Source organism: Ammospiza nelsoni, chromosome 25 (genome assembly GCF_027579445.1).
Source record: "Ammospiza nelsoni isolate bAmmNel1 chromosome 25, bAmmNel1.pri, whole genome shotgun sequence".
Classification (NCBI taxonomy): domain Eukaryota; kingdom Metazoa; phylum Chordata; class Aves; order Passeriformes; family Passerellidae; genus Ammospiza; species Ammospiza nelsoni.
In genome coordinates this window covers 1,069,301-1,096,787 of record NC_080657.1, presented here as the reverse complement: position 1 = coordinate 1,096,787, position 27,487 = coordinate 1,069,301, and the positions used below count along the sequence as shown (strand labels likewise).

The 27,487-nt window shown below is 45.8% G+C and overlaps 1 protein-coding gene across 1 annotated transcript; it reads left to right on the top strand.

Annotated features, from left to right (window-relative positions):
* Nucleotides 1-714: 714 nt before the first annotated feature.
* CLIC4 (chloride intracellular channel 4) lies at nucleotides 715-26,882 on the top strand. Its single transcript, XM_059488931.1, has 6 exons — nucleotides 715-882; nucleotides 15,263-15,372; nucleotides 19,872-19,997; nucleotides 20,769-20,875; nucleotides 22,031-22,212; nucleotides 22,938-26,882. The coding sequence occupies exons 1-6, from the start codon at nucleotides 811-813 to the stop codon at nucleotides 23,100-23,102; spliced, it is 762 nt and encodes a 253-aa protein (XP_059344914.1). The 5' UTR covers nucleotides 715-810; the 3' UTR covers nucleotides 23,103-26,882.
* The last annotated feature ends 605 nt before the right edge of the window (nucleotides 26,883-27,487 follow it).

The window sequence follows — 27,487 nt, the reverse complement described above, 5'->3', positions numbered from 1 at the left end:
GGGCAGGAGGCGCCGGGCCATGAAAGCCGCTCTGTTGTGTGAAACCGCACGGGGAAAATGTGATCGTGGCTCTGCTGTTCCTCTGGAAAGGCTGGAAAAAGCGCGGTTTCTTCTCTTTCCGATGTTTCACCCACTTCTCCTGCACATTTTTTTGTCCGGCTCCTCAATCCCTGATCTTAATAGTGAGGGGAAAATTAGGCTGGAGACAACTTGGGATGGATTTTTCCCCCTTCCAGGAAAGGAGCCGTTCGTGCTGCTCTGGTGTGGTGGGTCTGTAAGGGGGAAGTTTCTAGATTTTAAGTTTTTTACCTGAGGGTGAGCCGATGGCGGGGGGACACATACGCCGGGACGGGCAGCACCCACAGGGCTGCGGCCCCGACAAGGCCGCTCCCAGACGTTGTCACCGAGCATGACATCAGCCGCGGGCGGTGTCTCACGGCCGGGACGCCCACGGCTGACACCGGAGTATCCCCGCCACCATGGGGGGGACCGCGGGGACCCCCCCGTCCCTGAGGGGACTCCAGGACCGCCATGGCCGGCGCTGCCCCTCACATCTGTCCCCTCACGGGGCCACGCCCCCTCAGCGCGGCCCAGCATTGTCCCCTCAGGGAGGCCACGCCCCCTCAGCGTTGCCCCCTCACACATTGTCCCGCCCCCTCGCGAGGCCCCGCCCATCGCCGGCGGGCTCCAGGCGCGGCGCGGGGCGGTTCTCAGTCGCGCTCAGGGCGGGTGAGGGGAGCGGAGCGGCGTCGCCGTCCCGGCTGTGGCAGCGGCGGGCGAGGCGGGGCAGGGGCTGCAGCAGCGAGAGCAATGGCGCTGTCCGTACCGGTCAACGGGCTGAAGGAAAGCGACAAGGAGCCAGTCATCGAGCTCTTCGTCAAGGTACGGCCGAGGGGAGGCAGAGGAGGAGAGGGGAGGGCAGCTGGGGCGGGGGAGTCTCGTCCCGTCTGAGCGCCGAGCGCGCGCGCGCCGCGACCGTTGGGCGCTCCCCCCTCCTTCCTCCCTCCGCTTTCCCGCCCGGGGGGCTCTGGGTCCCCTCACGGCTCCCTCGGGCCCCTCCGTGCGCACCCCGCTCCCCGCGGACCCCACTCCTCAACCGGGCACGGCGAGGGGAGCCCCTCGGAGCGACCCCCCGAACACCCCGCGGGCACGGGGGGCTCCGCTCGGGGCGGCTCCCGGCGCCCGTGCGGGCACAAAAGCGGAGCCGAGGGCGTGTGCCCGGCGCCGGGAGGGAGTGCGGGAGCCGCGGTGAGTCAGATGGAGCGGGCGGATAAAGCCGGCGGACCGCAAGAAAAGTCACTTTTTTGGGGGAGAAAAGTGCGGCCCGGATGCGTTTTGCTGGAAGATTCTCCGGCCGGAGCAAAGGGTGCCGCGGGTGCGGGGCAGCAGCGCTGGCACAAGGGAAGAACCGAGCGCCACAATGGATCGCCCTCGCTCGGCATTGTGTGCCCGGCCAAGCGCAGGAAGGCGGCAAAAAAGCAGCAAAACCGCGAGTTACTGCTCGCTCCCCGCCCCAAAAGTCTACTTTTTATGACGGGAAGTGAATATGTAAAGTAACACCAGGTTTTTATCCAAACTAGAAGAATGAGCATGTGTTGTACTGCCCTTATCTGGCGAAGATACCATATGGTATCTCCACATGTTTTGCATTCATTTATTGCTGTATGATGCAATATTTTGCATCCTCCGGGGCTCTGGTGATGCAGCATCTTACTTTTACTTCATATCAGAAGTAACACCAATTACTCCGTGCAATCTTCTCTTTCTGTGCTTAAACGTACTTTAATGAAAGCTTCTACAGGAAAGTATTTACATTCTTCAGATGAAGTTTCTTCCAATTGCAGAGAGAAAATCAGAGATCTCTTCATCTGGGAACTTGGGAATTGCTTTGTATAAAAGCAACAATGATGAACATGAAAATTTCCAGCTATTTGGAAAGAAGTTATTAAATATCGATTTTATTTCTTAAATTATACTCTTAAAAGTGTTGAATTTTTCCTCTTTTCACACTTCCTAATAGTAGTATCAAGAGGCACTAATGGGACCCCAGGGACAGCATTGCAGTGGAGGATTCCAGACCTGATTTTGGTCAGAATATTCAGACTCTTAATATAGAGGTTAGAACTTACAACTGCTGCAATTAAGTTACAGATTACTTTGAATTATTTATAGCAGTGTATCTTTAACATAATGTGCCAATTTATCTTCATCTGTCCTAAAGTTCATCAGCTGATTTTTCTTATTTTTAAAGAAATTCAGGCAGTGATTGATGGCAGAATGATTTGGGGGCAGAGGGAAATCAGCTTTGTGGGTGTGTTTAAAGATAATATTTCATGCATGAGGAGTGGCATGGAAGAAGCTGTAAAAATAGTTTTGAGAGAGATGTGTTCATTCTGATTAAATCAGAATTGGACCAATAAACCTGTGAGATTATATGAAAGGGAGAAATCGGAATTTTTCTGTCCTTTTCAGTTGAAATTTCTTTATTGGCATGGGTTTTAAGAAAGCTAAATTTTGGGTTATCAGTGAGGTTTTTTTCCCTCAAGGAAACCTTTTCCCATTGTTATGGATGACTGCTGCACGCTGAGCACTCTCTGCCCTAAGGGTAAAGTTCAGGTTAAAATAAGAGGTTTTTGCTGCCTGTCTTCACAATCTTCAGGTAAAGATTATTTCCTATAAAATCCTTCAGGTAAGGGACAACCCCCAGCCCAGCAGACAGAACCAAAACAGTTGTTTCACCTGGGTATTGCTGCCTTTCCCACACTTTATTGAAGCTGTTGAGGATTAACAGGACAGCTTTTTTGTAAGGCAAATAAAATCTTGTTTTCTGACTCATTTAGATGCTCACTTCAGAAATTGCTAGCAGAATATGTTTATTGAAGACAGCCAAGAGCATCTATCTAAAGGAGCACTAAATTTGGATTTTAGTAATTATTTTTTCCTCTGGGAATGGAACGCTCACTTGCAGTTTTTCCGCGTGGTTGTGGGTGCAATCTAGAAAAAGAAATCTGACTTTACTGAGAGTTTCTCCATGCAGATAATCACTTTTCAAGTGTCTGGGATCTACCTGTGCCCTGTTAGCCAGGGAAGCTCCTCAGGCAGAGGTAGTGGAAAAAGTTCTGGCCCAAGCTCAGCCCAACCCCGGCCCAGGGGCGGTGACTGCATGACCTGAGCACAAAGGATTGTAACAGCCGGACCCGAGATGAAACAAAGGTAGGGGTTAAAGCTTGAGAAACAAACCTGTGCAGCCGGAGAAAGGGTCTGGCTCTGCGCCCGACCTGTGGGGTTTGAGCCTTATTAAATTGTGATCAGTAACAAAATAGGATGGGCACGGCGCGGGGAGGAGCGCACGCAGGCTGGGCTCGGTTGGGAATGGTTGTCACAGTGTTGTCACCAGCACATTGATACGAGTTTGCCCGCCAGACAATGTATCGGTCTGCTGTAATTGTATTTCCACAGTCTGAGAACCCCCTGCAGGATTAGGGGACTTAGGTAAGAAACTCTGTTGCACTGGTGATTCTGTTTCTTGGTGTCACCATGAAAACTTCCAGAATTTATTTCATTCCAGAGCCGGTGGGCTGCCTGTGCTCTCTTTTAAACCAAGTGTAAATATTTTCTGAGTCTTTTCTCTTGAGAGCTGATTAGGACAAAAGCACTGATGTATCTGATTTCATTTCGTTTCCTTGTCTGTTCCATGTTTCATTAACGAGGGAGGCTTCCATTGTCTAGCAGGAATATTTTTATGTGCCCTAGTGGCATTTCAGAGCAGTGAAGGCTGCTTTGTGAATGTGCTCAGAGAAACTTGAGCTCTGGGATTGGAGTGCAGCTCAGACAGGTCACTTGGAATAATAGCTGTGCCTTCGTAGGTGGTGTGTGGAATTTTATTGTAAATAAAAACGTAGTGAGGTGAATTGGTCAAATAGGCCCAGTCACCTGTGGAAATCACAGAACAGTTACAAAACTGCCTGTGCAGTTGCTGTCAGGGAGCATGTGAGGATGGAGCTGCTGAAAGCTCAGCCCTGGGCGTTCTGGAGGGCACTCAGTGATTGCATCCTCTGCTCGTACCCAGGTGGAGACACAGAGGGTCAACAAGTTCAGTGTTAAAGGAAGCAATAACCAGGCTCCACTAATGAGGAATTCAGAGCTGTGTGTCTCTGCTGGCATGGCATGGGTGGGAGGAAGGTTTCCCCTCTCCACTGGTAACGTGTGTGTACTTGTAATTAACGAGACCTTGGATTTCTGGCAGCTCTCAAGTGAGATGTCATTGCGAAATGGGGCACCTGTGTTGAAAATCAGATACAGTCTGCTGTCTGTTTACCCTTGAGTTGCCTGTCAGTACAAAAGAAAAAGCTGTGATTTCACATTTAATAAATACCCCACTCTGAAGCACTCCCAGTGACTGCAGCAGAAGCTTGTCTCTGTTTTTGTGTGTCTGAACCAAACAGAGATTTGGCAGGTGAACTGTTGTTTGTGTTCTGGGCTCAGGGTCTGTTTTGTTCAGTGCCATGCTGGGGCTGAGGCAGGAAGGGATGTGAGCATCTCCAGAGGATGGATTTGTGTGCATTCAGGTCTGCCTTTGTCTCACCCTGTGCTCATTCCTTATGTAAGCTCTGCTGTGGCACTCTGAAGCCCTGCAGCTCTGTACATTGGTTTATTACAAACCATCCCTGAACTTCTTTGTCATCAGGTTTTTTTTTTTTTTCATTCACAAAGTAGCTGTATGATTTAGAGGCACATCAGTACAAGGAAATAACAGGACTGGAGACATGCAGTGCTGCTTCTCAGAGATAGTCTTGGCAGGGTTATTGCTTGATAATCTTATTAGATAAGTCTCCTCCTTATGCACCAGATCATCCTTGGAGGGTTTGATGTAACCTCAGTAGCTGAGAACCTCCTCAGCCTGTCTTTGGTATGTGTTTGTTATAGACAGCAAAATGTCATGTGAGGGTTATTTCTTGGGAGTGTTGTAAAGGGGCCCTTTGTAAACTGAGGTGTAACCATTGAGTTATATCCTGTGCTCAGTGGGTATAAATCAGGCCTTTTCCTGCTCTGGCCAGCAAATTCCTTTAAATTCTGCCTGGGGAAGTCCTCACAGCCAGAAACATCCTCAGCTTTTTCATCTGGGTCTGGTTGGTGATGCAGGAACTGGTGCTCTTAGTACAGAGGTGGCCTCAAGTGTAAATGTTAAATTTTTTTGCAAATCATTGCTACATAAGCTTAAAACCTCCTGGCAATAATTTCCAGAGGGTTAACTCATTTCCAGATGAGTTAGCTTTCCTTCAGTCAGGAATTGCTTCTGAGTAATGGTTGTATTCCCTGGCATCCCTTCTCCCTTCCCAGTGATTAACATCTGATTGTCAGGAGGGCTTCTGTTTGACTTTGCAGCTGAAATGTGTCTTAACATTCAAGCTTCAACATTTTCCTCTTTTCCCTTCTACAATCTGTGTGAATTCCCAGATTTCAGCTGTGGCCCTTCACAGGCTGAGGGCTGGGCTCTGTGGTGGTGCCTGTGAGTCACTCCCTCCGTGGGACACGTGCCATGGACACATTCCTGCAGCACAGATCCTGCTACAAAAGACAAGTCTGTCCTCAGTTTTCCCAGCTGGGATTTCTCAGGGTGTGCATCCAGGGCTTGAAGTGGAAGGAGAAGCCTGTGTGTCAGAGCAAACCTTGTGGGGCAAACTTTGGGGCCTGGAGGCTGCTGGAAGTCAGGGATGGAGGAGCACTGAGGATCCAGGGCTTGTCCTGATGTGTGCAGTGATGAGTTCACCCAGCAGGGAAGGGCCCTGTGAACACCAGCATTCCCGTGAAAATGAGTAAAGAGACTGAGATCCTCTTTAAAGAGAGTTTTGTGTGGCCATGAAAGTACTTGATTGTTGAGAAGTAAGGAGATATGAGAAATCCTTACAGCAGTTTAGGGAGTGGGTGGGAGGCCCTGCTAAGCTGGCAGTGGGCAGCCCTGGGACAGGATTAGCCCATGAGAATGGGTGATCATCCCCTCCCAGCCTGGAGTGACTCATGGCACTGTCTGCTCCTTGCATGGCGATCCTGACCTCATCCTGGCCATGGAAAGGGTTCTTTATTCCAGGAGCAAGCCTGTCTGTCCTGGAGTGGGGAGAGCAGAGAAGTGGCTGCTTCTCTGGATGTGGATTTTTGAAGGCTGAGCTGTCCCTTCCAGGAATCTGCATTTGGAAGGATCTAATTGGGGAATTCCTTGAACTCCAAGCTAAACAGTAACTGTGTACTCTGGGAAGCGACTGTTGGACTCTAAAGTTTGATTTTTTAAAGTGTTCATTAGCTCCAAGGGGAAAAAAAAAAAAAAAAAGCCCTGGACTGTTATTTTCTCACCAGTGTGTGCTCAGATTGTGTTTAAATGAAACATTTCTTGTGATGTGACAAACACAAGGCCTGCAAGCTTTTGTAACAGTGCCTGCACCAATCCCAGCTCCTGGCCAGGCTGGACATAGCACTTAAAAATCCACAAGAACGACTTTTAAGGCTGGATAACTGTACTTGGCAGTAATTGGATTTGTTGCCTTGTTTTGGTAGATGTTCTCTTTTCCCAGTGAACTGAGCAGTGCAGTTCTGTAAAGCCTGAACTGGAGAAAACAAGGTGGTTTTTGTCTGCCAGGGGAGGCACTTGGTTTGTCTAAGACAACAAAATTTAATTAAGGTGGTGGTTGGTTGCAAATTGATGGTTCATGAAAAAAATAGTTTACATCTGTATTTGTTATCCATCTAATTTGATTTTTATCTTCAAAGTTCTTGGTAAATAAGCTGTAACAAACAGCTTATTGTCCTAATCAGGTTTGGTTTTTTTTCCTGCATGTTCTTCAGTGGAATAATATAGTTTTAGTATTAAAATAGATGCTAGGTGCTCCCTTGTGGTATTAAGAGTTTGTGCATATTTGAACAGTAAAAACACCCAAACCCAAAATTCTTATGTTGTCTTCATAGGAGTTTCAATAGAGGTTTGACTTCAGGAGCTTTAAATCCTTTATTTAGAATATTTTTCCCTAAAAGAAATATATAACAGTTATTTTTTTTAAACTTGCTTTGAGTAGTTTGGGGTTTTAAATTCAGGTAAAATATATTTGAGGCACAAGCTGGATTTTTAGGGTGTTCGCTTCTGCTGAAGTGAAAAACATAAGCTAAAGTGTTGTTAATGACAAACATCTTTGTGTGGGAATTCTCTGAGAGTTCAGACTTATTCCTTGTATTGTTGGCCAGACAAAGGGCAAGGAAAGGAAATGACTGAGTTCTCCCCACTGAATCTCCATATTAGGTATAAACTAAATATAGGAGTGCAATCCAGGAGTGAAGTCATATCTGTATATTTTCCTGGGAAGAGCTGATGGGATCAGCCGGTGCTACTGGGCCAGCCTCGGAGCTTTTTGGCTCTCTTGGAGCTTTTCTATTTTGGCTCAGTCCTGTGGAGAGCTGCTTTTCTGAAATAAAGGAAATAGCTTTTTAACATGTTTTTATCTAAAAATGAAATCAAAGCAAGCCTGAGGAGGTTTTTGGGCCTTTCAGGGTGTGCATGATGTGAGACACAGTGTTCTGGAGCTCAGGGAGATCAGGACACAGGTCCCAGAGGAGAAACTCGGGTCCCATCTCCCAGGGCAGGGGAATTCAGTCAGGGAGGTGCCTTTTGGCCTCCCCCAGTCCCTTCACTCTGAAACAGAAACTCCAGCCCCACTTTTGGTCTCTGATAAGGCTTTTCCTGCCCAGAGCTCCGGAATGTGGGGCTGCCAGGGGAACAGGTTCAGGACTCACTGGGTTTTGAGAGGCTGCTGAGAATTTGGGCAGTGTGTGTCTCCCTGCCCCTCCTTTGTGGGCTCTGCTGCTCCCCCCAGGCTGGGGCAGTGCTTCAGCTGCACATCCTGTGTTCTACCAGGCTTTAAACCCCCAGCTGGTGCTTTTGGGCTGGGATTCTGACCTTGAACTCCTCTGGGGTTTGCTGGGCTCAGCCCAAGTCAGCTGGGCTGGGATGACCTGCAGGAGGAGGAGGATGAGGAGGAGCAGCCCAGGGCGAGGCTGGAGCAGCTCTGGGTTGTTCTCTCTGCCCGTCTCCCTCTAGATGAGGTTATAAATATCACAAACACAGCTCTGTCTTTTCCTGTCCCACGGAAGTGAGGCACAGCCAGAGGTTTATTTGAAAAACTCTGAAATACCACAGATTTGACTGGGTTCTTCTGAGCCCCAGTGACAGCATTTGCAGTTCTTTCCTCTCGCTTTGGTGCTCCATGATTTGTTGGGGGAGGTTTGCAAATGGGTCTCTTGGGCTCTAGCCAAGGCACACACTGTACTTGAGCAAATTTAATAAGTCCAGGGAGAGAGAATCACTGTCATGAACAATTCCTGCTCTAGGTTTGTGTGCTGGAGACCCAAAGGCAACTTTCAGGCAGTGTAAAAGAAACCCTCAGTGCTGCAGAGTGAATTGTCTGCCGGCAGTTTCCTAGCAGAAAATTGCAAGATTGTGTCGAGGTGCTGCCCAGCACATTGCAGTCAGTGTGGCCCCGCTGACCCTGTGGGGTTTGTTCAACACCAGCTCTCTGTTCAAGGTATTGCCACAGCAGAGATGCCAGCCCTGTGCCATTAGAGAATAATTGGATTTTCCTGTGCCAGGCCAGGAAGTGTCCTGAGTCTGTCCACAATAAAGGCAGAATTTTGTGTTCCTGTCATTAAGCTCATTTCTTCACTGAAGAAAATGGTGATTTGTATTTAAAGCAGGTTTGGGACTCTCCATCTGATTCTTCCAGAGGATGAGCACGGAATAATTCCTGCTCTCCAAAGGACTAGAAGCACTTAATTAAATTCTGCTGAATTGTGAATTTACTTCCCTACACTACGAGGATCCCACAGCATCCTCCAGAAGCTTTTCAGTGGGAATTGGGCAGTGATGAGCAGGAGCTGCAGGACAAGTCTGCTAATGATTTTCCTCAGAGCAGCATCACAGGGCTAAAAACAGCATCATCCTAAAATGGTCACTGGCCTTTCTAGTGTGTGACAGAGAGAAGACTTATCAGCAAGGTAATGACTGAAGGGGCAGCTTGGATGGGCTGGCAAACATTCCTTTCCCTGCTGAAAGAGCCAGATCTCAAGTAAACACAGGCACTCGAGTTAATTATTTTGAAGTATTTTTTGAGTTTAAAGGAATTTCAGCTGAAGTGGAACTTGGGCTGGTTACAAATGGTGATAGGGGTCAGGAGAGGCAGTGGTAACTCAGGTTGGTTTTGCCCTGGGTGTGTTAATGTCAGTCAACATATAGCAAATGTACACTAATTATCTCAGGCTAATTATCTTAGGGAATTCCAGGTGTCAGCACTGACCTGATGCTTTTTTGTTTCCATTTCCCATGTTTTTCTCAAAGGAATGGCTATTTAAAGTAGCAGTAATGGCCTAAGTTTGTCAGTAGAGCTAAATTTGGGCAGGGTGTGGTGGTTGTGACTTGAGAGTTTACCTTCACACAGTGTTACCAAATTAAGAATTCACTTTCAAAAGGCACTTCTGATGCCCTGAACCCTCTGCAGGATGTGCTGTTGGTTTTTCTCCCTGATTCCCACCTTTCCTGGATTTGTTCATCGTGGCAGGGAAGTTCTTTGGGCAGTCAGCCCCGTTTGTGTGCCAGCCCTGTGTTGAAATGTTCTGTTCATGTGTGCTCTGCCTGGTGGCACAAGGAAAAGCTTTGCCCTGGAGGTTGTGGCCCCTGCCCTGGAGAGGCAGAGGTGACAGCAGGAAGTGTCCCTGTCCCTCAGCCCTCAGATTAAAGCTGGCTGAACCGGATTTACTCAGGGCTGGACTCTGCCTTGCTCCCTGACCTGTTCCTCCCCTAAAAAATCAACTCCCTTCTCAAACTGCAGGTCTGGGAGGTGGCAAGGAGTGCAACACTCCTGCAGATAAGCTTTTCCAGCCCTGCCCTGTCACTTGTTTTGCTCTTTGAATAAGAGGAGAACATCAATATTCATCAATATTTGAGCCACTGGGGGCATTTAAGGTCTGCTTTGCTTTGCAGCGTGGGTGTGAGGAGAGAGCATCCCTGGGGGCTCCTCCATCATCCCTGGGGTTCATCAATCCCTGAGGTTCCTCCATGCCTGGGGTTCATCAATCCCTGGGGCTCCTCCATCCCTGGGGTTCATCAATCCCTGGGGCTCCTCCATCCCTGGGGTTCATCAATCCCTGAGGTTCCTCCATGCCTGGGGTTCATCAATCCCTGGGGCTCCTCCATCCCTGGGGTTCATCAATCCCTGAGGCTCCTCCATCCCTGCCCCAGCCCAGGGAGCAGTTGCAGTAATGGCTCTGTGGGGAGCATTTGTTACATGACTGCTGTCACTCCTTCCATGGCTGCAATTCTTCACTCTTATCTGGAGCAGCCCCAGTCAGCAGCACAATTGTGCCTGTTCAGCTTGGCAAGGTAAAGGTGCAGGGATTTGGGCTGATGCAGCCAGATCCTTTTCATGTGTGGAACATCAAACCCCTCCTTCCTGTATCCTCTGTTCCTTTATCTCAGGCCTTGGAACTGCTGCAGGTTTTTCACTTGAATGGCTTTGTTAGCTCACCTTAAACAATTTCCTCTCAAAACAGTAATCCTTAAAGGATTATTATTAATTACCCACTTTTGGAATAAGCTTACTGCTCATTAAGCAGGCAAAATTGATTGTTATCTGCTGGTTTGAGGCAATGGCTTTGCATCCTGCTGGGTTGCTCATGCAGTTTTCTCAGCAGGTTTGGTTTTCATTGTTAGAACTCAAGACATATTTCAAGATGACTGAGTTTAGGATTTGAACATACTCTCTCTTTAATTTTCATTTTCCCCCCAATCTGTTTATTGCCTGGAACATTATTCTTCTAGACTTTGCAGAGTGCAGCTTCCCCACTTGGGGAGTGGGGATTTCCTTGGTGCTGCAGTCCTTGTCTCTGGTGGAAAGTATTCTGTGAGATGCTTCTAAAATATCTTTATCCCTCTTCATCCAAACTTCTCTCACCACTTCTGGTAAAGATGTCACATCTGGGAGGAATTCCCTTGAGAGTTTTGGGTAAATGAAGAAATGGTCTCCTGGTGTTCTGCCCTTTCCTTTTGTTCTATTTTTGCAGGCAGAGACTGAGCTGTGTTCCATTGCTCATCAGATGCCCTTTGACTTTATTTTTCTGCAGTTATTTGATCTACTTTGGGAAACTTGTAATGGGCTCCTTTTAACTGGTTAATATTTGAAACAGTTTTGCAGAAATCTTTGGGACCCAGGATTTCTAAAATTCTCAGATCTGTTTTGTATAAGAAGGGTTCTGTGTCCTTTAATGTTTCTTTGCTTGTCTGGCTTTTTGTTGGTCTTGCAATAAACTTCAGCACTCCCTTGCTGAGGTAAATCCACTCAGCTTCTGGTGTCAGGAGTCAGGTTAATTTTTATGCAGCTGTGAAGACAAACTTTTCATAATTTAAATGGATTTTTCCCTCCCCTTAGCTTGTTCAGCCACTCAAACAGATGTTTGGTTACTTGTATTCTCTGGGGTTTTGTTTTTTTGGACGGTCTCATTTGAATGAAATCACTCCTCAGGGAAGAGAAAGGGAGGAGGTGGCCTCCAAGCTCAGCTCACTCCTGCAGACACTGGGATAAGCAGATTTTGGGGTTTTTCCCTTTCCCAAGGGCTGCACTCCTGCATGGGCTGAGCTGCTGGGCTCTGGAGGTGCCAGGAGTTCCAGTGTGGCTGTGACAAACCAGGCTGGCTCCTCAATGAGCTGCTGATTCTGTTACTGCCCTGGAACTCTCCCATTCTTGTTTGAACTTCCTTTCTTATTTAATGTTTCTTTAAAAATAGCTTTATTTGTTTTCATAGAGCACTGTAGAGCAGCGTTCTGAAGGGTGTGGGCCCTGCTCTCCCTGTGCCACGTCTGACAATTAATAAAGTCCTTTTTGCCACCTTCCCAGAGGTTTTCTGAATTCACTTCAGTTTGTAGAGGGTAACACAAAGTGAGAAATTCCATGTTCCTTGCTGTGTGAGAGGTGTGGCACTTTTCCTCTCTCTGGTCCTAATCCCTGCAATTGAAAACCTGAAATTCAGTGAAATTAGATATAAAGTGAGGTTTTTGAATACATATCCTTCAGTGTGCAATGGTAGAATTGGAAATTAGCCCTAATTGCAGGCAGTTTGGCATTAGTAACATTACCAATACTACTGGTAATAAAGATTTTTAGACTGATTTTAAAAAGAATTTGAAGTAAAACCTCAAAGCTTCTTGGTATAGAATGACTATAGCCTTGTTAAATAACAAATAACCTATGCTGAGATTAGTGCAGAGAAGTCAACATTGAATATTTGCTTTACTCTGATGGTGATGAGGATTAGCCACTGAAGATATCCTGGAATTTTATGGCCTGAATTCAAAGACAAGGCAATGACAAGCACAATTATTCTGTGATTAACCCCTGCATGTCAAATCATGTCAGATTTCAGAGTATTCTTCTAATATGTAAAGTTTAGAGTTTACTGCCAGCACAGCTCTGTTCTGGCAGAGAAAACCAGAGCCAGGAGTGGCTCCTGCAGGAGCACCCAGCACAGTGGGGAGCTCTGAGGAGGATCCATGGATTGAGGAGAATCCAGAGCTGAGGAGAATCCATGGATTGAGGAGGATCCAGAGCTGAGGAGAATCCATGGATTGAGGGGATCCAGAGCTGAGGAGGATCCATGGATTGAAGGGACCCAGAGCTGAGGAGAAATCCATGGATTGAGGGGGACCCAGAGCTGAGGAGAATCCATGGATTGAGGGGGACCCAGAGCTGAGGAGGATCCATGGATTGAGGGGACCCAGAGCTGAGGAGAATCCATGGATTGAGGAGAATCCAGAGCTGAGGCGGATCCATGGATTGAGGAGGATCCAGAGCTGAGGAGGATCCATGGATTGAGGAGGATCCATGGATTGAGGAGAATCCAGAGCTGAGGAGGATCCATGGATTGAGGAGAATCCATGGATTGAGGGGAATCCAGAGCTGAGGAGGATCCATAGATTGAGGGGACCCAGAGCTGAGGAGGATCCATGGATTGAGGGGACCCAGAGCTGCTCCTGAGGAGGGGCTGGAGCATCAAACACCAAATGGGCCTCTCAGGCAACAGTTACAGAGCAGAATTCCTTGGCTCCAGAGCTCTGGAGCCAGAGTTTCTTGGCATTCTGAGTGCATTCCTTCTCCAGTGTGTGCTCAGAATAACTTGGGACTTTTTGGAGCAGAAGTGGGACAAACATTTGCAGACAGAACAGTCTGGGCTCCCTTTGGGCTGCTGGGCTCTGAGTGTGCATCAGGGTTTGTTCATGGCTCTAATCCCCTCCTCTGACTCAAATAATCCAAAAAGCCTGTCCTGAACTAAAGCAGATGCTGCTGATGGTTGTTCACTTGGAATGTTGCACCTGTGTTGGGAGAGAAGGGAAGTTGCAGGATAAGTAAATGCATTTGACCTTTTTTGGTCACTTTGATTTTGGCTTATGAAGATGGACCTCAATGAAAGCCACAGGTCAGCCTGAAATTTTAAACTTTTTGCGCAGTTCTATGATTTTAAAGTAGCTTTGGTTTGGATTGCAGTGGGCCAGGTAAAGTTTAATGGGATGGAGATTTCAGCCTGTGCTGTTACTGCAGTGTAACTCAGGCTTTGCTTGAAGTTTGAGGGCTCAGATCAGTTCTGAGTCAAAGAATTATTTCTGCTTCAAAACATGAATTATCCTGGGCAGTACAAGATATGTATTTTCCTTAGATGGGATGCAGTGTTGTGTTTTTCAGTCCCTTTTTTCCAAAGGTAGATCAGACCTGACACGTGGCAGCAGAAAAAGCAGATGAATATAAATCTATAATTTACCTGTAGGAAATGTCAGCTCCAGTGTAAACATGGGAGGGGGAATTGCTGAAATCCAGCCTGCTGTGTGCAGGGACAGTGAAGGGTTAAATATTAACATTATCCTTTTTCTAGATGCTTCTAGAATTCAGCCTCCTGAGCAGACACATGGCAGAGTTTAAGACAATCCATTAACAATAATCTGCTGCAAGTTTGACTCTACTATCCAAATATAAAGCTGGCAATTTGTAATTTATACAATTTAATAACAACTTCTTTTCTCTGTCAAGTCTTCATTAATGACGCTAATAAAGGTTTGAAGAAAACTGATTCTGTATCTACAGCCAGGTCTTTGGGAGTTCTGACAGGAGGGACATGTCAGGAATGAGTCCATTGGCTGTAGGAACAGTAATTAATTTAAAAATCCTCAACAGCTGTTAAAGAAACTCAGCTCTACCTGCAAAGGCCCCATGATTTTACAAAACCCCAAACAGCTTTCTGAATTTAAGACAGCTTCTCTGAAAACTCTCTCTTTTCCTGGCCTTTGAAAATCCTGCTGTTGCTCTTCTTAACTTTCAAAGTCTTTCTGAATTCCCCTCACTGTGATGATGAAAGAATTGGCCAGGCTTTGAGAATTGCATGGATGAAAATCACCCTTGGAAGGACTCTAATAATAACAATAATAAGCAAAATCCATTGAAAATCATCTGATATAAAGTACATGTCAGGATAATCTGACATATTTGGCTGCTTTAAGTACTGAACCGGTTCTCAGAGGATTGAATTTTATAACAAAGGTTTCCAGTGCCTCATTCTAGCCCAGAAAAAACTAAAATTTTCCAACTCAGCAATGCATCCTTCATTGTCAGAGCGATGATGAGATGGGTGCTATCACTGGCAGCTCACTGCTGCTTTCTAATGGGCCTTTGTGGTGCTGGGACAAAGACTGATTGATAAATTGCCTATAAAAAGTGGCTTTGGGATATTATTTAATTGTCAGTGAAGTCTCTATGTACTCACAGTTATGTCTTTGCTCACAGCACCTGCAGTACAATCAATTCTCAGTTCCTGGAGCACTGCACAGGGAGAGATAGAGGCACTGGACTGGGAGATGACTCCAATGAATCAGCCATGCCTTGGAGAAGAAAGGAAAGGAATAATAAAGAGCAAAGAGCAGCAGTGCCATTGGAAAGCTGCCCTCAGAAGGTGTGGCTGCTCAGAGAGGATGTTCAGCTTCCAAGGGCACTGCAGCCCTGGCCCTGGCACAGATAACTGAAATATTGCTCTGTGCATTTTCTGAGCAGCTGGGGGACGTGACAAGTAAAAACTTGACGGATGTGGCAATTTCATTGTACTGAGTGTGTGTTTAACCACAGCTGTTCCAGAGGCTGGGAGAGGAGCAGAGCCATCCCTGCCCACATTAATTAATGCTCTGTTCTGTCTGCAGGCTGGCAGTGATGGTGAGAGCATAGGAAACTGCCCCTTCTCCCAGAGGCTCTTCATGATCCTGTGGCTGAAGGGAGTCGTGTTCAGTGTCACAACAGTGGACCTGAAGAGGTAAGAAATACTTTAATTATTGGGCCATCAAGAGTTCAGCACCCTTGGTGGAACAAAGCTTTGGCCAGAGCTTCTATGGCTCATGGGATGGTTCTGTGAAATTAAAATCTGTCCTAATAATTAACTGGATGTAAATGGTGCATTCATTATGGTTAAACCAAAAATTATGGTAAGTTCTCTTGAATTTGTTCAGTGGTTCTCTTCTGTAAAACTCACACAAAGCCTTTTGTAACTGAATATTGACTCTTCCTTTCCTGACTTCACATCAAGAAGTGGGGACAGGTGGATATTTTTAGTCAGCCACCCTCTGGTCAAATTCCAGTGATGGATGATTGTCACAAACAATGTGCAGCCTTCTCCTTTTCTTAATGTTTTTAAGATAATTTTGGTTATTGTGCAATAATAATGAAAATACCTGCCCATGAGGTAAATCCAAGTGAAATGGGCAGGAATAAAATGCAGAATATTCTGCCTTTGTTCAGTGTCAGCCAGATAAGCCACGGTGCTGTCACCTAAACTGCAGCTGCTCCTCTATAAATGAGTACCTTGGTGGCTAAAACCAGTGAGAATGAATCCAGGAGCCTCCATTTCCTCAGGCTGGGCATTCTGTGTTATGGAAGTGCTAAATTCAGCAGGGGCCTTGTGTTTGCTTTGGGTGTGAAGTCATGTTTTCCCAGCACTGATGGAAAACTCTGCTGGTCACAGCTCTGCAGAGGGGCGGCTGCCGGTGCCTCCAAACCTGAATTTCAGGAATAAAGCCAACAGAAACACAGTGTTCTGCACTGAATCCAGCTTAGAAGGGAGAAATCACCCTGCTGGGCTTAAGCTCTGGGTATTTTTTGGAGGGAGGTGACTTGTTTGGGCTTTAAAAATCACTGAAGTTGCTGCTGCAGTGCTGGCAAGGAGAGTGAAAGGCTCCCATGTGTGGTGAGGGGCAGAAAGCAGCTTTTGTCAGCCCTGGGTGCATTTGGAGCTGCTCAAAGAGCTTTTCTGGCCAGTGTGGGATTTCCCTGCAGATGCTGCTGCCAGCCCCATAAACCAAATGTGTCACATCTTCCACCAGCCCTGCTGTGGTTTGTGCAAGCTCAGGGGCAGAGCTGCTGCTTGTGGGCTCTTGGTAATTTGGGATTTCCTTTTCCTTTAGTGATGGGGTTGTTTAACCTATTGCAGTTCCTGGGGTGGGCAGAGATATTTTAGGTTTGAAAGGCTTTTTACTGCTGAACCAGCTTAGATATCATTAAAATGCCAAATATTCCTGATGAATTGGCTTTATTTTGTGTCCCCTTGGCAACTTGGAGTTAATTGGGTGGGGGAATGAGATGTAAGACTAACTTTTAGCCTATAAATTGGTTGCAGATGTTTAAAGTTGACCTTCCTTACACAAGGAAAGCTTTCTTTCAGGATTTCTTTTTCTGTTGAGGAAGGGGAAACACAAAATAAGTGCAAAATTAAAGCTCTGCAGGGGAATAGGTCAAATAAACCACCTTTGTGTTGGGCACTGAAGGGGTTCTCTGGGAAAGGACACAAAGGACCACTGCAGCTAATTCAGGGTGAAATAGGTATTGATACAAACTTAATTCCTTTTAGACTTTATTTAGATGTCCTTAAATACAGCTTTAACACTGGACTGATCAATACCCAGTGGCAGAACAGTGCAGCTTGCAGAACATCACATCCAGCTGAGTGCTGGACAGGAAATGTTTGATATCACATGGGGCTGTTTCCCCTTGTTATCACTGCCAGAATGATAATGGATGTTAGGTGGTGCCTTCATATTGCCACAAGAAACTGCTTTTGTGAGCACTTTATTCAAGCCAATTATCTCCTCTGCTCTTGTTGAGTTTGTGTCTAACAGGAACAGAGCAGAGCAGGAATTGTTTAAAAAATCTGAATTTATTTTGTTGGCCGAAACCAGAAAAAAGGAAAAGAGGCTTTGCTTGCCTCTGCCTCATAATATCAGTGCTGCACAGCAGCAAGGCCAGCTCTGTTTGTGAGCCTGAAAAGGTCATGGTTGGGTACAAAAGTTCACAATGAGGGACTTGGGACACAGGAAAATCTGAGCCTGCTTCTCCTGCCTGAGTGCTTCCCCTGCAGAGCTGCCCTGAGCTAACAAAGGCACATTCTGCACTGCTCAGCTCTGCCCTCAACACACAAAATGTGCACATAGGCAAGGGAGGAGGGCAGTCCCACCCTCTGCAAGGAGTCAGGCATTTCTTCCCTCTCCTTGGGCACACAGAGGCTCCATTCTTCCCTTCTGGGCAGCAGCATTGCCGTGCCCAGGGCTCTGCCTTGTTCTGGGGGCCGGAGCAGAGCTGCCCTGCACAAACCATTTGTTGGGCTTGGAGCAGCACTCAGGGCCAGCTTGTCTTCAGCTGAGGGCTGAAATCCTGTTTGGAGCATCTTCATTTGGAGTTTTTGCAGTTCCTTTGGTAGGCAAACCCTTAATTATATTAAATATTCAAATTAAATATTAAAGACCACCCAGACATCGATCCAACTTGAGCAGAGTGAAATACTGCTGAGAACTGGGGTTTTACTGCTGACTGACTTTTCCCCATGTTACTCTTCAGATCCTCACTGCAGTATTTGTGTAATTTATAAATGTGTTACATTTGGGGGCTGGAATTTGTCTGCTCTACAATAAATAATTTGCATGCTAATTACTACTCTGGTTTGTGGCAAAGCCATGAGGTGTTTACACCTTAACTCTGAGGGCCAGATAGTGAATGTGGCCCTGCCTCCAAAACCCCTGGTAAACTTTGGGGTAGGCACAAACCGTGTTGGAATTATTTGGAGTGGTTACAGAAGGGGTTTTTGTTTGGGTTTGGTTTGTTTTTTTAAGCTCTCCAGCTTTATCTCTGAAGGCAAACATCACTGTTACAGTAATTGCCTTCTTGTTTGACTGTTGGGGGAATTTGTACTCTGAGCCTTTTCAGGCTGTTCCTGTGTGCTCCAAGGGCTGTGCTAGAGCAGGGCTTGGTTTGGATCTCCTGGCAGGGGCAGAAAACTGGAGTCAAACCCTGAGCTGGGCTGTGGGATCTTCATTCTGCGTTCTTTTGAAAGATCCAGATGGATAAAGTGCTCTGAGATGCACTCTGCTTCTTTGGAAAGCTCTTTTGGGCAGTTCTTTGGAATAATCTGTTTCTGAGCTAAAGCTTGCCTTTGATAGTATTCCTGCAGATCCTGTGCTCTTGCTCCTGTTTGTTTTTCAAATAACATTCCTTTTGAGGAATTTTATCTGGCCAACATGGGGAGCTGGAAGGGAGCCACGATGACTTCCTGTAATTGTTGGGAGTTACAAAGCTGTATTTAAATGAAGTGTTAAGCTACTTAAAGCATTACCCAATGACGACTTTAAATCCTAAAAGTGAGGGAGAGGTGGCAACTCTTAGTGAGAAATAACTTCTCAGAAGCTTAAAAATGGAAAAGAGTTAAATTCTTGTATTCATAAGATCTCCCAGGGTAAGTATGAAAATCACTTTTCTCCTTCAGTGTTACAAGTAAGCACACCTTGGCTCTAGAAAAGGGGCAGCAGTGGGCAGGACATGAAATTCTGGCAGGGGTTCTAAATTTTGTAAGAAATGGAAAACGAGGTAGAGTTGTAAACTGAGCTCAGCCTGGAGCCCAGCTGCTCTCATCCCTGCAGGGCTGGGGCTGTGCATGGCACCAGTTCAGTTTCCCTGTCTGGGGCTGTCAGGAGCATTTCCTGAAGTGCAGTTTCCAGTAAATCCAGTTCCTGCAGGCCTGCAGCTGGCTCAGGAACGTGGCCAGGCTGGACAGGGCTCAGGCCCAGCTCAGGGTTGTGCTCAAACAGGAACCAGGGGGCAGCTTTGCCTTGGCACAGCTCTCAGCTGAGCCAGCGGGAGGTGGTGGCCAGGCTGCCTAGGGGAAATGTTAGTTAGGAAAAGAGCTAGAAATGGCTATTTCAGCTTTTTGCTGTTTCTCTCATGAATAATCCCAATGTGGGATTGCTCTCCCAGGTGTGCTGCTCTTGTTTGTAAATACCTTTTCTCACTGGGGGAAACTGAAGCATCATTTTAACCATGATGTTCAAGCATCTGTCGGCCTGCCTGGAACCAACCTCCCTGGGCATGAAATAAATGCTTTATTCACTGTTCAATAAATGCTAGGGCAGACCTGCTGCTTTCCAGAGCAGATCTGTGTGAGGGGCAGGATTAGCACAGATTATGCTATATATAAACTGCTCTGTAGGGCTGGGGAAGGAAGGAGAGGTGTGTGTATAGGTATCCCTCTTCTAGTCAGCATTGGATGGAGTTGAGAATAAACACAGCCAGAGGTAGGAGGAGATTGGTTTTAACTGTTTCAAATTAATTGTTAGCAAGTGTATTCAAAATGTTTAGTTGTAAACTCACTTTTTAGAAAGAAAACTGGTGGTGTCTATTTAAAACCGAGGGTGTGGAAACCTCAGCAGTGCTTTTGTGGTCATAGCAATGAAATTATGTCCCCTGCTTACTGTTCATGGGTTTGCATCTCCCCAGGAAACCAGCAGACCTTCAGAATCTGGCTCCAGGCACTCACCCCCCCTTCATCACATACAATGGGGAAGTGAGAACAGATGTGAACAAGATTGAAGAGTTCCTGGAAGATGTTCTGGCCCCACCCAAGTAAGTGTTAAACTGATGGTTTGTCACCTCAGGCACAGCTCTCACAGGGGATTTCTGCCCCAAGAAACTGAAGACATGGAATAGTTCTTGCTTGTCATACCTCCCTCCCCTCAGCTTCCTCATCTTTAGGTCAAAAACTGTTTTCTCTCTAAGATTATTTTATAAATATCCTTTGCATACCCCAGTCATCCTTTCTGCACTTTCAAACTCTCCCTTTTGGTGACAGGCACATTTGTGTCCAAATAATGCAAATGAAGAGGAGTCTGCTGTACAAAACTTGGTCCTAAACTGTAGTGAGAATTTGTTTTAATGTGTTCCAACTGTCTCCAGACTCTTGGCTTTGTACTCTTCAGCTGGCAGGCAGATCCAGACACTGCCTTTAACAGACTGGACTGTTTTGTCTTTTCAGCATGGCAAAACTTCATGTTTTTGTTAAGAGATGTGGAGTCCATAACTCTGATGCTAATTGAAGTGGAAAACCCTGTATTTTGCTGACAGATGAGTGATGTGCTCCCTTGGCAGCACTGATTGAGGGAGCTCTGCTGCCCTGGGCTCCTCAGACTCTGTTTGTACCAAATATCTGGTTCAGAAAGCAGCAATGTGCTTTTTCCCTCTGGAAAAGGTTTAAAAACCTCAGGGTGTGATGCTACACTTCAGGAGCCAGGCTGGAAAAGGATAAATCAGTAACAAAATGCCATTTTGTGCTAATTAATAGATAATGAGCACCATTCTGCTAAATGTGCTGTAGATCTGCTCCTTGCTGCTTTTCAGGTACCTGAAACTCTCACCAAAGCACCCAGAATCCAACACTGCTGGAATGGATATATTTGCCAAATTTTCTGCTTTTATCAAGAACTCTAGACCAGAAGCTAATGAAGGTGGGTCACTGGGGGACAGTGCACTCCTGATTCACTCTTTGTGTTTTTCAGAGCAGCTTTGTGGGAAATATCTCCCTGACAGATTTAGCTGCATGTTGGTGGACACTTGACAGTCTCATGAATTAAAATCTTATTTAAATTTAATGTTAGAGATTTCAACATTTGAAAGAGAACTTCAGTTCAATCAGAATTTTAGTGGGGTGTGCATTGTTTGTAAATATCCCTGGCACTGGGTCTTCTCTGTGCAGCAGCCACTCACAACTCTTGAATGAAGGATAAATATTTCAACATCCAGAAGCAAATTTCAGACAAAGTTTGTCATGCCCCAATGGTCGAATTTCTGTGTATCTGCTGCTCTTATTTCACCTCTCCAGGACTCAGGGCTCCCATTCAGAGTTCTGAGCTGAGCTTAGTTTGTGTCACTTCCATTAAAGGATTAAAACCTTTCTGTGTGGAGGGAAAACAGGAGATTTCACACGAGGGATCAGTAAGTGGTGAAGAACTCACAGCTGGGCCTTTAAGTAGTTCAGTACAAATCAATTTTGTCCTTAAAGTACTTAGAGGGAAAACCAAACTCAGGGAATCAGGGTTCCTTTCTGCTGCAGTTCGAAGGGAGAGATGCAAAATATTTGTAAACAGTTGGGAAATAACTGGGGATTTTCTGGGGTGTGCTGCCCTCTGCTGCTGCATTCCATAAGCCTTCTGCTCCATTCCCAATCCTGCTGTGCTCCTGCACCAGCCTGGGTGCTCTGGGTTGGTCAGGGCTGTTTGCTGAGCATGTGACATTAAACAGATTATGTTTAAATGTATATAAACCCCAGCATAGCTTAATTCTAATCAGTTTAAGCCAGTTAGGCACAGTCTTAAGAAACTGACATAAGCCACTTTTTAAACCAAAAATAAACCCCTGTGGGCAGTCTTACAGCATTTTAAATTAGTGCAAACTCCTGTGTTAGCCAGCTTTTAAATAACCTGCATTTGTGGGATATTTAAAGAGATTCTGGTCCAGTTTCAGTGTTCTGGTGAGCACAGAGGCACAAAAACTGACCAAGGGTTACAAATCCTTCAGGATAGCACAGAGATGTGGGGTTTGTATTTCAGATCTAGTAGCAGGCTCAGTTTAATATTTGTTTTGAATGATCCCTTCCTGTGCAGCCTTAGAACGTGGCCTGTTGAAAACCCTGCAGAAGCTGGATGAGTACCTGAACTCCCCCCTGCCTGATGAGATCGATGAGAACAGCCTGGAGGATGTCACAGTGTCCACACGCAAATTCCTGGATGGCAACGAGATGACCTTGGCCGACTGCAACCTGCTGCCCAAACTGCACATTGTCAAGGTCAGACCTGGGGGGCTGCAGGGGAAAATGCAGCAGAAAATAGCTGTGCTTTGTGTTATTCCTGTGCACAGCTAATTGCAGCTGTCTGTAAGCTTAGCTGCGCTGGTAGTACCTGAGTTTGTGCAAGGTTTGGGTCACTCAGAGGGCTCTGAGCAGTGGAGATCAGGGCAGGTGTGAATTTGGGCAGCAGAGAGCCCAAACCCCATTCCCTGCCCTGCCCTCGTGGTCCCAGGGAGCTGCAGAGCTCACAAGGAGGAGGAGGAGGAAGGTGAAGATCAGGTGAGCAGGTAATGGCTGAAGGGGGTTGCTCACTTCTGTAGAGGAAACTGCTCAGAACAAAGTAAATTACACAAATAAAGGGATTGTGTAAATAACCGAGTTGGAATGTAAAAGGCAGCCTGGGACAGCCGCAGGAGTGCAGATGTGCCCACAGCAGTGTGGTTTGGTTCCTCCCCTGCCTGCAGTGCTCTGTGTCAGTTCTGTACTGCAGATGGAGCCACAGGCTCAGTTTCTGCCTGCCTGCAGAAGAATTTCCCTGGGTGAGGAGAGCCCCAAGGGGAGAGAGGCAGGAACAGCCAGGGCATCCCTCAGGAACAGCCTCTGGAAACTGCAGGACTCATCCCACGTGTCCAGGCTGGAATGATAACTTCACAAGAGAGTGGCCAGGGCTGGAAAAGTGTTTAAAGTGAAGGATGTAAATTTATAACATAATTCTGTCATTCCAGGTGGTGGCCAAAAAATACCGCAACTTTGAGATTCCCAAGGAGATGACAGGGATCTGGAGATACCTGACAAATGCTTACAGCAGGGATGAGTTCACCAACACCTGTCCTGGAGACAAGGAGATTGAAATAGCTTACAGTGATGTAGCCAAGAGACTCACCAAGTAACCAGCATCTGCAGAGGATCAGGTTATATCCCATAACAATGCTTCTAACAGACTGCTCTTTTCATATCAATAGCAATTGGTTTTTGCATGAACTCGCAGTTACTCCAAGCCACGTGGATAGACCAGGTACAGTAATTACCTAAAGTTTGCAGACTTTAATTACAGGCTTGTTTTTCCTGACCTCCTCTCACAGCCTCTGAGCATGGTGGATGCAGTCGTGTTCCTGTTGCACTGGGGTGACTCTGGATTCTTCATTCTGAAGGGCTGGCTCGCCCCTGCTGCTTTTCTCTGTAAACATTTGGTCCATGATTTGTCCAGGAATTGGTTTAGGATCCTGTCTCACTGTATGGTACAAGGAATATTTATGTATTTTGGAATTTATTGCTTTTCCAGAAGATCTGTACACGCCTGTCATACCTGTGACACGTTGAACTGTACCTGCTTGTCTATCCTATTTACATAGAGAAGGGAACTTAGTATCCAAAAGAGCCATTTGCAAAATATTTGGCAATGTTTTGTTGGTTTGTTTTGTTGTAATTTTATAAAATCTCTTGGATTTGAAGTCACGGTGATGGTTGAGAATGGACTCAATGTGAACCTTGGATTTGAGTGACCTCAGCATCAGGGAAGTTTGAATCCAGGCCTGAGAGCTGGGGCAAGAAGCTCCAAGCTCAGAGCTGATTTTTTTGTGTCTTCAAGAGCTTGAGGAGATTTAAACACCTGCATTTGTATGAATTTTGAGTTGCAGCAAACAAATAATTGTCAGGATTTTCCATCAGGAAACAGCAGAGTTGGAAGCTGCCCTCTGTTCACCTTAAGAATTGCAAGTGGCTTTCTTTTTGGTAGTTAAGAGCCTTTTTGTTTTGTATAGGTATTTTTGGTGATTTTTACTTAAGAATCTGTTCTGTCATAGCCCAAATCCATGGCAACTGTAGTGTCCTAACTCTGGGTGGGGAATAGCAGTGCAATGATTAGTGATGCAAAATGGACTGAGAGCCATGAAATGGGAATTTTTAATGCCCTTTCTTCCCTGAAGAAAGCTAAAGTGACCTTTAAAAAGAACATTTGCCTTAAATGATAGTAGGGTGGTTTTTTCCTGAATGAAAACCTGGGAATTTTGTAAAGAATTGGTGGTGGAATCCAGTCCTTTCCATGGAATTTATCCCAATTGTTTCTGTGCACCTGCACTGCAGTTTTGCATACTCGTAATCATTGCACTACTATACTTAAATCTTTTTACAGCAACACTGAGGAATAGCACTACAATTTTTTTAAAAGCAATTTTCAAATGTTTCTAAACCAGGGAATAGTTTTCTTGTTTAAAATTAATGGTTTTGATGCACGAAATAAACTGCTAGGTTATTTTTAAAAGACCATCATAAACAACTCCAAAGAATGCTAGACTTATATGCCTATTTTTTTGTAAAGATACTTTTATATTTAACTGATTTTAGAAGCTGGAAAGTGCTATTCCTGCTAGGTTGTTCTTGGAATATTTAACATTCTGCAATAACATGAAAATGCTGACACAAACACTTTTATACACTAATTGTTTTCTTTTTTTTTTTTTTTTTTTTTTTTTTTTTTTGGTAAAGCACTGGCTTTCTGAAAACCAGCCTGACTTTTCTAAGCATCCTGCTTTTGCTACTTTATGTACCCATGGAGTTAGTTGGACATAGAAGAGGTAGAGAAGCAGATCCATATTTGTATCCCTGGCTTGTGGTGCCTTGCCTTGCCTTCCTAGAGCTAGAATTCCAATATAAGGGCACTTAGCAATCCTGTCACATCTCTTTCAAAGGCAACTCTCTTAGATACACCGAACCCCTGTTGTGATTTGTTTCAGGAATGTTTAGGCACAGAGGGACATCCTGGGGAGTGACCTGGTTAGGAGAACCTTGGCTGTAGCCCTTGATGAATTACTGTGTTCTGATGTCACGTTCCCCTCCTCAATAATAAAGTTCCTCAGCCATAAGAATCCTCTGTAGGGCTTCAGTCTCTGCCACAACGTGACATCTAGAAAAAGGAATGACTTTTTTATTTAGATAAAAGCATTTTTATTGACACATAGGGACCCCAAACCCAACCCTCCTTGGTTTGGTGCTCTTGGCCACCACAGAGTTCACAAAGCTGTAGGAAGTGATTTTGGGCATATCTTTGAAAGGAGAGCTAAAAACTTCACAAAAGCAGATCAGGATGGCCCTTGGAAGTTGTGGTGATGGGGTTGTGGGGTCAGGCTGTGCTCCCTTCCCCAGGGAATTGTCCCTGGCGTGCAGAGAGCAGGGCACCCACAGCCAGGAGCTGCTGCAGGCAACCCGCACTCCTTAAACACCAGCTCAGACCCCTTCAAACCCCTGCCCTCCTCCCTCAGAGGTTTAACTGTGTCTGAGAGCTTCAAACAGAGTCCAGCTCTGGCTGTGACCAGCGCGTTCCTGATCTCACCCAGAGCAGGAATCCCTCGGAGCTGGAACCCCAGCGAGCTCCAGCCTGGCACGGGACCTGTCCTGGGTGTCCCTCAGGCTCCCTGCTGCAGTTGTGTTGTGGCAGGAGCTGCCCAGCCCCTCCTGGCTGGGGAGGGAGCAGCAATCTGGTGCAGAGGAGCAGCTCCAGCTCCGTAGGTGATCCCTGCAGAGCAGGGGAACGGCGGCGTCTGCTGTGGGCACAGCGCTTTCATCTGGCCCCAATCACCAGCTCCACACTAATTAAAGAAGCCCTTTCATAACTATGTAAATTCCTGACTTCTGTCAACTTGTTTACAATCTGATCTTTAAATGCATTTTTAATTTCATCAAACAGCAATTAATCTACCCCCTGTTTAAATTTAAAATGCTGCTTCTAGCCCCTTCTCCAATTTAAAAACAGCAGTTACCCTTTCAAGTAGGCATTCCAGTTTGCAAGTTGGTTGCATGTATTAGCATGCTGAGTAACTCACTTTATTCTCAAGCTGAAATATGCTTAAATTCGCATTAAAACAGGTGACTTGTGTATTTCCTGAACACAAGGGGAAAATCCATCACCTGCACCCTGTTTTTGTGTGGGAGAACAGATTATCCTAGGTGCATCATTATTTTGTTTTTTCCCCTTAACAAAGCTTTTCTTTCTTGAGGAGATCCCTGCTGTGGAGAGGCTGCCTGTGGAACAGGAGGTGTGTGGGACTTGTGGAACAATTCCAGCCTGTCCATCCCTTCCCTGGGTGTCCCACAAGGCAGCCCCAGTTTGCAGCTTTGCATTTTCCCATAAAATCGGTGTTTTCTCCACACTGGGCATGTCCAAACTGATCCAGAGCTGCGTGATAAGGAGAGAGATGTAATCAAATTTTTATGCTAAAGCAGCAAATTAGCATTTGGTATCAAAGGAGCACAGACAGGAGTAAATGGGAGCTGCTGGAGCCAAACCCACTGATGCCTATCTGGGTGCAGAACAAAAAGCGGTGAAGTGCAGCCAACTCTGCTGCTCTCCCTTTGCCACTCAGAGCATCTGAACCCATCCAGTGAAGATTTTTCAGGAGAAGGCTGTAACCCAAGTGAGAAATGCTCCATCTGCCTCAGAACCTGTGCCACCAACTCCTGAGCTTGGTTTCTGCAGAGGGTGGGAGCAGGATGAGGGGATGGAGACTCCCAAGACAGGACATCAAGGACTGGAGCGTGGTTTGCAGAAATACTTGAAGAGTTGATACAATTTGTTGTAGTTTCCTTTTGTCTTTCACTTTCTGGAACATCTTTTACAGATATACCAGTGTACTGCTGGCAGCTATTGTTAAATAAAATTATATTTTCACTACCAAGCACATCTTTCTCTTATTTCTGAAGATTTCATGTGCAATCCAGGTCTGCAGGGTGATGGGTTGAACTGAACAACACAACTTATTGGTAATTCTTTCTCCATTTTTGGCCTTCAGGTTTAGGGTTTTTTCAGTGGTGTTGTGATTTAAGGCAGAATTTTTGTTATTTCTAACATTATAACCAGCTGGGGTGCCCCTGAAAATTTAGAACTTCCTTAAAATAAAAACAAGTTGAGAAATAATGAATTGCCACAATTTCTTTAGGAGAAGTGAGATGATTTTTTTTCAGATTTTCATTGGGAAGTTAAGAACAGATCTTGGTAGCTTGTTTTTCTGTGGAATGCAAGTTTTCAGAGATGTGTGAGATTTGATTCAAAAGACATCCAAAAAAATCTCTACTTCGGTTCAAGTTTATCCTCTGAGTGGCCACGTCAGGAGTTGAGATTGAATTGATCTCATAACAGAATTCCTGGATTTCAGAGCTCTTGTTCTGAGTTTCAGATGGGTTTCTTTGCTGTTTTTTCCTTTCAGACAAGGTGCAGCAGCTCTGGCAGCCCCAGAGTGTTTTAATCTGGGTTAGTTTTGTTCCAGGACTGCCAAAAGCTGGG

What these genes read in the sequence shown, in the direction of transcription:
- CLIC4 (XM_059488931.1), top strand. Translation starts at nt 811, where the DNA reads ATGGCGCTGTCCGTACCGGTCAACGGGCTGAAGGAAAGCGACAAGGAG. An exon ending in TCATCGAGCTCTTCGTCAAG is followed by an intron (nt 883 to 15,262) that starts GTACGGCCGAGG and finishes TTCTGTCTGCAG; the next exon opens with GCTGGCAGTGATGGTGAGAG. An exon ending in ACAACAGTGGACCTGAAGAG is followed by an intron (nt 15,373 to 19,871) that starts GTAAGAAATACT and finishes GCATCTCCCCAG; the next exon opens with GAAACCAGCAGACCTTCAGA.